Source organism: Arachis hypogaea, chromosome 11, assembly GCF_003086295.3.
Source record: "Arachis hypogaea cultivar Tifrunner chromosome 11, arahy.Tifrunner.gnm2.J5K5, whole genome shotgun sequence".
NCBI lineage: Eukaryota > Viridiplantae > Streptophyta > Magnoliopsida > Fabales > Fabaceae > Arachis > Arachis hypogaea.
In genome coordinates this window covers 19,930,235-19,938,857 of record NC_092046.1, presented here as the reverse complement: position 1 = coordinate 19,938,857, position 8,623 = coordinate 19,930,235, and the positions used below count along the sequence as shown (strand labels likewise).

General features: G+C 37.4%; 1 protein-coding gene across 1 annotated transcript; it reads left to right on the top strand.

Moving 5' to 3' along the window:
• Nucleotides 1-254: 254 nt before the first annotated feature.
• Nucleotides 255-6,869, top strand: LOC112720507 (filament-like plant protein 7). The gene is made up of 6 exons (XM_025771470.3): nucleotides 255-806; nucleotides 1,446-1,579; nucleotides 2,161-2,305; nucleotides 2,450-4,856; nucleotides 4,955-5,012; nucleotides 6,156-6,869. Exons 2-6 carry the CDS (start codon nucleotides 1,484-1,486, stop codon nucleotides 6,645-6,647), a joined length of 3,198 nt encoding a protein of 1,065 aa, XP_025627255.1. The 5' UTR covers nucleotides 255-806; nucleotides 1,446-1,483; the 3' UTR covers nucleotides 6,648-6,869.
• Nucleotides 6,870-8,623: the final 1,754 nt, after the last annotated feature.

Here is an 8,623-nt window from a genome sequence, read left to right as displayed (position 1 = left end):
TCCCATTTTAACTATTTGGAATGCAATTTTAGTAATTTATACCTATTAGCCAAATTCGTGAAAAAGAAAAATAAGGAAATTAATCCTCTCAATTTTTTTTAACAATTGAGAGAGTAAAGTATAATTTTTTACCATTAATTATTATAAGTGAGACAAAAAAAATATAAAAAAAATACATTAAAAAATTATAAATCACACTTTATTTCCTCAATTTTTTTTTTAAAAATTAAAATGATCCATTCCCAAAAAATAACGGGCGGGCATCATATCATTACACCAATTGAAGCTTAGGATGCTACTATGTTGACTGAATTTCAACTGAAAAATGTAATCCGAAGTAAAAAATGTAATCCGAAAAACTCTCCCCTTCCTCGACTCGCGTGTTATGCAGATCCAATGAAAAGCCCCAAGCCGACACCTACAGATACAGTCTACAGGCCCCCACTTCTTTCTCTCTCACTCTGTCATTTTCTCTTCACATCTACACTCCCACTTTCCACTTTCCCATCTTTTTACTTCTCTTTTCCATTCTTTCCTCACCCAACGCCCACACACACTCTTCACACTCTACAAAGAAAGCTGAGCTGGAAGAAAGGCTTTCTTCCTCGTGTGGTGCCCAGCTCCCCTCATTCACACTCATTCTCCCTTTGCTGAGAGATCAAACATCGTAATCATATGCATTGTCATGCTTTCACCCCTGAGCCTTCAATCTTAAGTTCTTCTTATTGCAAACTACCCCCTCCCCTTCCCATTTATTTTGCAAAGTACTGCCATTGCAGCTTGGGTGTTCCATGCCAAAACTAGAGGTGAGAAATCACAAGCACTTTCTCAAGTTGTTTAAGAATGTACTATATTTTATTTTTTCGTTCCTTTTTTTTCTTTAGATTTTGAAAGGGCTTAGTTAATTTTTCTTTTTATGGAAAAAGGGGAAATAAAACATTTTTCTCGTGAATCTAAGTTGCATGTGAATGATTCGTCGGCTTATGTGCAGGTTTAGACTTTGTCATGTTGTGTTAGATTTTATGAATAATGGTGGTGATTGTGCCATGGGGATTTCGATGCTCTTAACAAATGGGAAATTTTGATTTGTTTATTCATTTGTTTATTTTTCCGTGGAATGTAAAAACTTTCTTCTTCCTTTTTTTTTTTTTTTTGCACTTGCAATTTCCTAGTTGAAAAGACCAAGTAATGTTTCTACTTTCCTAGGTTTTTTTTTTTTTAATTTTTAATTTTTTAATTTCCTGTAAGTTTTCTTACTATAGTTACAACCTCTGCAATACATGACAATAGAAGTATCGGCTACCGTATATGGTGCTTCTCAATGAACATCATAATGTTGTTGATAATAGCACTGATGAGAAACTTAGATTAGGTTACTGGAGTAGGAGGAGTTTATTTCTTGAAAAAGTTATCATTGTGACTTTGTGAGTTGTGACTCCTTACAGGTGCCACACTGCCACCACATTGAAGCCTTCTTAGCATTATGGATCACAAACCATGGCCTTGGAGGAAAAAATCCTCAGAAAAGATAACCGTAACGACAGACAATACCAATCTCACTTCAAAAGAAAACCAAGAGGTAATCTAAAGTTTATTTATCATTTGTTATTATGTTGTTATCAGTTTATATAGTTTTCTCGTTTTGCAATTGTTATGGAATCTTCCAAGTTCATATAATGATTAAGCTGCCTGCATTATATCCCTTTCTATTTCCCCCTTATTTTGTCTTACAAAAGCAAGTGTAGTGATATAGTACTTTCTCCGTTAACAACATTTCATTTCTTATTAGTAAAGAATGGCAATGAGGGTTTGCACAAGTGTAAATGGTTTGAAAGTTTATCCCATAAGGACACAGTTATTGTGAGGATCCTTTTATTGGCCATGGATGACTACACGTAAACGCTCTTTTGAGCCTAGGGGCATGTCTTGTCCTTGGTGTGCTGACTGATGCTGAATCTTACTAGACTTTGTTCACCACCAAAAGAAAAAGAAAAGAATGCCGGTTTGGCAATTATAGCTTGAGCTGAATTATTTTGGTAATAATGATTTGTGCCCATAACTAAGTGAAACTTAATGTTTGCTTTATTACCTAATGTAAAATGAAATAACGGGTACCTTTGGTTTGTTCTACTTTTACCTTTTTCTCGTTATGTGTTTTAGGTACAGGCTCTTCTAGCTGATAAAGAAGAATTGGAGAAAGACTTGAAAAGACTAAATGATAAGCTTACTTCGGCACTCTCTGACTGTAATGCTAAAGGTGAGCTGTTGAAAAAGCAAACAAAAATTGCTCAGGAAGCAACAGCAGGTAATATTCATTGATCTGTATATTTCCCTTATCTGTCCCCACTGTTCTCTAATATAGGACTTGAAAAATACAGAAATAACCAAATTATGAGTACAATAGTTTTAAGGTAGTTACCAGCCTCTGATAAAAGGCTTGAATGTGAAGGTTATGAGCAGGCAAAAGCTGAGGTGTTGTCTATGAAGCATGATTTTGATGAAGCTTTGCAGCAGAGATTAATTTATGAAGAAAGAGTAGTCCATTTGGATGGAGCTCTCAAGGAATGTATGCAACAGTTACGTTTTGTTCGAGAAGAACAAGGGCGAAGGGTTCATGATGCTGTGATGAAGGCTTCAAAAGAATTTGAAAAAGAGCGCATGGTTCTGGAGGAGCAGTTATCTGAGGTAGGTAAATGGCTAGCAAAAGCGGAGACTGAAAATTCTCATCTTAATAAGTCCATTCTTGCAAAAGAAAATCTGATTGAAGATCTGAAAAGACAATTGAATCAAGCTGAGGCAAATCATAATGCACTGATGATTAGATTAGACTCTATTGAAAAAGAAAATGCCTCTTTCAAGTATGAGGTTCGAGTCCTTGAAAAGGAACTTGAGATCCGAAATGAAGAGAGAGAGTTTAATCGCCGGACGGCTGATGCTTCTCACAGACAGCACTTAGAGAATGTTAAAAAAATTGCCAAATTAGAATCAGAATGTCAGAGGCTGCGGCTTCTGGTTCGGAAACGATTACCAGGTCCTGCTGCCCTGGCAAAAATGAAAAATGAAGTTGAAGTTTTGGGACGGGATTCATTTGAAACGAGAAGGACGAGGTTGAACTCAACCAGCAGTTTGATGGTTGAATCTTCTATTGACAGTTCTCCTGAGACTCCTGGTAGAAGAATCAGTACATTGACAGAGCAGCTATCTGCTGTTGAAGAAGAGAACAAGACTCTAAAAGAATCCCTAAATAGGAAAATGAGTGAGCTACAATTCTCAAGAGTAATGCTTTCTCGCACAGCTTCAAAACTTTTGCAACTGGAGTCACAGATTGGAGATTCGCCTAGAAGCCACTTAAACTTAGAGAAGCCTCGAAGTAACCTAGCATTACATGAGTTCTCTTTGGCATCAATGTCTGACAATGGCAGCGATGACAAGGCTAGCTGTGCTGAATCTTGGGCTTCTGCCTTGATTTCAGAATTGGAAAACTTCAAAAGCAATAAGCAGAAGGAGTCACAGTCATACAGAAGTGTTGGAGCTTCAGACATAAATCTTATGGATGACTTCCTTGAAATGGAAAAATTAGCAATAGTCTCTGTTGAAAAAGCCCCTGAAATGTCTCATGCTTCCTCAAAAGGAGTTAATGAATTTAATGGTTTTTCAGATACTGGGATGGATGATTCTACCTTTGATGCATCAGGTAAGGAGATCGTTGGAGTGCCTGGTCGCATTTCTAACGTGTCAGTGTCTAATCAGGAAACCTCTTCCATTGATATTTTGAAAGGTAATGTTCCTGGATGGCTTCATGAGATAGTAAAATTGGTCTTGGAGCAGAGTTGCATCACTCATAAAACCCCTGATGATATATTTGAGGATGTTAGAGTAGCTTTGAGGCATCTGAATAATCCAGATCTACTTGTCTTTGATCCAACCAAAGGATCTGGTCTTATTGATCCATCTGGTGATGTAAATGATGCTGATATCTCATCAATAAAGATAGTGAAAGAACAGTCTGAGGCAGATCTGAGTAAATCGATAGGCAAGATAGTTGAGCTCATTGAAGGAATCAGTGTGCCTGCTGTGGATTATGATGGTTTGGATCCCTTGTGCGGAAGAGATGGGAATAATCTTTCACATAAGGTTCTAGGAATGCCAACAGGATACATGGTCCGTGTTTTCCAGTGGAAAACTTCAGAACTAGCTAACGTTTTGCAACATTTTCTCCATGTATGTTATGATTTACTGAATGGCAAGGCGGATCATGGAACATTTGCTGAGGAATTAACAACAGCTTTGGATTGGATTATGAATCACTGCTTTTCGATCCAGGATGTTTCTACTATGAGGGATGCCATCAAGAAACAATTTGATTGGGACGAGACCCGAAGTGAAAGTGAAGCAGAGGCAAGTCTTTTTACAGGGGCAGATAAGTTGCCTCAAGTAACTACTGCTGGTGGTGATGATCTACAAACTGGAGAGATGTATTATGCCGAGAAAGAAGAATTAAAAAATATTAAAGATAAATTGGTCAGTGCTGAATCTCAAAAGGGAGCCATGGAAGGGAGACTTAAATCAGCTACTGACAGGACTGAATCATTAATAAGTCAACTCCAAGAATCTGAGAAAACTATTACCAGCTTGACATCAGATTTACAAAGCTTAAAAGAATCAAATGCAGTACTTGAGGGTCAAATAAAAAATCTCAAATTGGCAAATTCAGATCTCGATGTACAGCATAAAGAAGCTGAATTGAAAGAGGCTTATCACAAGGTTTTCACATTAGAAGTGGAACTGGAGAACAAAACTCACTGTTGTGAAGACTTGGAGACCAGATGTCTTGAATTGCAGCTCCATCTTGAAAGGTGTCAATCTATAAATGTTTCTTTCAATATGATATTTTGAATATTTAGCTTTTAATTTTATTTGAGGAGTGTCACACATCAAATCTCTCTTTTTTCAGCATGTCAAAGAACTGCTCAAACAATGCTATTGACCATAAAGATAAGCCACTGCGAACTGTAAGTTCTTTTCATTCTATTTGTTTTTTGTGTTTAGTCACAGACTCACAGTTTGATTGTTAGTGCCACTTGAGATAATTTAAACAAGCTAAAGCATTCTTTTTCTGGATAAACGAAGAAATAATTCTCACAAGACAAGAAGGATAATGCAAACAGTATGGAGGACAAGTTCACAAGATAGCCTTGTTAGTTGTTACTTAAGATAGGAATAAATAATCTAGCTTAAGCATAATTCGTCTAAATTCAAATTTGTCGCTTAATGGTATTAAGATATTAATGAGGGCAATCGCTTTTAATTATTAATTGGAGAACCTTTGGTGGAGTGTGGTGCTTTGTGCAACTCCATGGGATGCATTCTGCTGAATATTTACTGTTGCTATGCCAGAAATAGTCTGATATATAAGTAATTTGAATAAGCTGAGAATATGAACTTATCAAAAAGATATTTTCTGTTTTGATGAGGAGAAAGTATATAAATTGTATCTATGTTTTTTTTCATTTTGCAAGGAATCAGGACAAATATGTCATATCTGATTGAGGTCACATGAATTGTTTCTGTTTCCATCGTGATGTTGGTTCCTATTGTCAATGGAGTATTCACTTTATCCTCTGTTTTAGCATGGACTCCTCCTATAAACCTATATTCATAAATAAGAAACTGTTAGATAGGTGAGTTGTGATAGAACACTTCATTCATGTTGTAATGAATTGCTTTGCAGAGAGAAATACCACCACTGTTCTCTTTTTTCTATTATATTGCTACATTAGACTTCATTCAAGACCAGTCAATAGAACCTTCACAAACCACTCTTTAAATTTCTGGCTGGTGTACAAAACTAGCAAAGTTTAAGTATCAATATGGAATGAACTAACCATCAGTTCCCTTAGGGGGTGTTTTCGATTTTGGAGGGAAAGGGAAGTCCTGGAAGTGTAAAGTGAAGTAGTTTTTGCTTTCCCAAAGACCAAATTCGTTCCTTCCAAAGCTCCAACTTGCAAACACGCCCTTAAAAGCATTGAAGATAAAGCCCCATTGGAGTTTAGTTATTAGAATAATAAACAAATTAAAGTATCATTTATGCTTGTGTACGATCACTATTGTGCATCATTGGCATTTAGTTAAGGAGTGTTGATAAATTCCTGCAGGATTGGGAGATAACAGCTGCTTCAGAGAAGCTGGCCGAGTGTCAAGAAACCATTCTTAACCTTGGAAAGCAGTTGAAGGCGATAGCTGCACCAAAGGATGCGGCTCTTTTTGACAATGCCATTGCTAATGCAGTTACCAACACGGCACCAGCCACTACCTCGCATGTGGCTCCAAGTCCTGCCCTCGAGAAAGATACGAGAGTGAAAAATCGATCCCTGCTCGATCAAATGCTGGCCGAAGATGATAATAAGGCCAAGGTTTCGAAAGAAAGTGATGGCAAAACAACTCACTCCAACATTCCTGGCAACATAGAGACCCTGGAAAAGATTTTAGTTTTGAATGGAACTAAAGGCAATGACGATGAGGATGCTGTTAATTCTTTGGCCATTGTTCCTGCAAAGAAACAGGGCAGTGGAAGTTTGTGGAAGAAATTATGGAGAAAAAAGAAAAGTGCCAACAAGAAAGCACCACTTTCAACATCTAATATATGAAATGCTCATACATAATAAACTCTAGTGTTTTTCAGTGCGGTATAATTTTAGTGAAAAAGAAAATTGTTGTGGTTCTTTTATTTTATTTTACTTTTTAAAAAAATTAAGTGAGGAGAGTTGGTGGTTGTATTGTGTTTTCCTCTTGTATATATACGCCAAAAAGTGGAAACTAACAAGTGAAAGTTTGTTATGAAAGCTATCAACTAATATTGTTGTGATACATATTGAAGTTTTCTCGTGGCCTTTGGTTATTTTCGTATGCATAGCATATTGCGAAATTCCTTTTCGAAATAAGAATTAAAGAGGTTTGGAAACATTAATTAAAGAGGGGAAAGAAAAATATGAAATACATTTTGAAAGGAAAAAATGTCAAGTGAATAATAATACTAGGTATTTTACTATATTAATATGTTGAACTAAAAAGTAGTTTCGTAATGCCACCAATCAGCATAAAAAAAACTTTAGCAAAGAGTGAACTACCAATCCGGCCCCTGACCATTTCGCACAATGACAAAGTAACCCCTAACGAATATTGTAATCCACTTCGGTCCCTGTCCCATGCCTCCGTCACACAAGCCGGTCCTTGAGGCTGAATCTCCGGCAAGAATGAACGGAAAATGCTGAGCTGGCACGGTGAGCGTGTGTGAGCTGGCTAACGTGGACGATTGCTGCATACGTGGACTACTGAAATGGTCAGGGGGTTAGTTGTCCAAATCATAAAACGTGGTCGTTTTGAGGGGAGGTGCCATCTTATTCGTTGTGGGTATTCGTCCCCCTCCTTCTGACTAATTTGTGAAGCCCTAATTCGCCATGAGCAGCATGAGAGAGCTCACTTCGATGTCCCTTCACGAAATTAGAAGAGACGTAGTCAACGATGAAAGCAGGAGTGTAACCACCGGCTCTTCTGGAAGTGTTGGACCGTGGAAGATGACGAAGAAGAAGAGGTTCAATGCTCCGCGGTGCTATTGTGGAACTCATGCAATTCTGTTCCTATCTTCGATGGAGCTTAACCCTAATAGGTTGTTTTATGGATGTCCCAACTTTAAGGTGATTTGAATTTTTAATTAAGTTCGTTTGATGTGGCCTCTGGTAACATGTTCTTACCATTATTTTTAAACACTGCAGAGTTCAGGGTCACACTGCAAATACTTTGCGTGGCTCGATGATTTCGTGGCGTTGTTCGATTTTGAAGGCTCCAAATTGTTTGGTTTTAATAGTGGAAAGCAACTCGAAGATCAGCACATGGCTGCAGCTGAGATGCTTGGTGGAAAAGTGAGAGAGCTAGAGCATACAGTACATGCTTTAGAACTGCAAGTTAAGAGATGCAAACATGTGCAGAGTGACCATAAGTGTTTTAGTGGTGCAGCAGTTGTTGCATTTTTCTGTGGAATTATAGTTGCAAACTTCGTTAGGACATTAAGTTAGATGATGACTATGTGAATTGATGTTAAGACTGTTATCTTGTTATGATATTTGATTTGGAGATAATTAAACACAGATGTTGTTTAATGTTATTATTGTTAATTATTGTGGACATATAAAGCTGAGAATAGGCTTACGAAAAGCAAACACAATTCATATATTATATTAGGTTCATTCACTGAAGAAGCAACACAAAAAAAAGTTCTGAAAATGTAGCAACTAATATTTAGGGGCAGCATATAACCCTTTACAAAAGCCCTTTTACAAAAGCGAGATAACACATAATTTATCAGTTTTCTACTTGAGGCCTAAACTTGCCAAAACAAAGCCAAATTAACACAAAAATAATACACCCTCTTTTTTTTCTTTGCTCTTACCCCTTCTTCACTGCTGCTGTCATCTGTCTCATACCCAAGAGGAGGAGGCTTATAAGGCTCATCCTCTGTTGTCTCATATCCATCATCGGAGGACGATGATGATGAACTCACCACAGCAGTATCAGGGGCCACACCATCTTCCATTACTTCAGCCACATCCACTTCGTGTTCAAAATA

Coding starts and splice junctions, on each gene's coding strand:
- LOC112720507 (XM_025771470.3), top strand. CDS start 1,484: ATGGATCACAAACCATGGCCTTGGAGGAAAAAATCCTCAGAAAAGATA. Junction 1,580..2,160: donor CTTCAAAAGAAAACCAAGAG/GTAATCTAAAGT, acceptor TATGTGTTTTAG/GTACAGGCTCTTCTAGCTGA. Junction 4,857..4,954: donor TTGCAGCTCCATCTTGAAAG/GTGTCAATCTAT, acceptor CTCTTTTTTCAG/CATGTCAAAGAACTGCTCAA.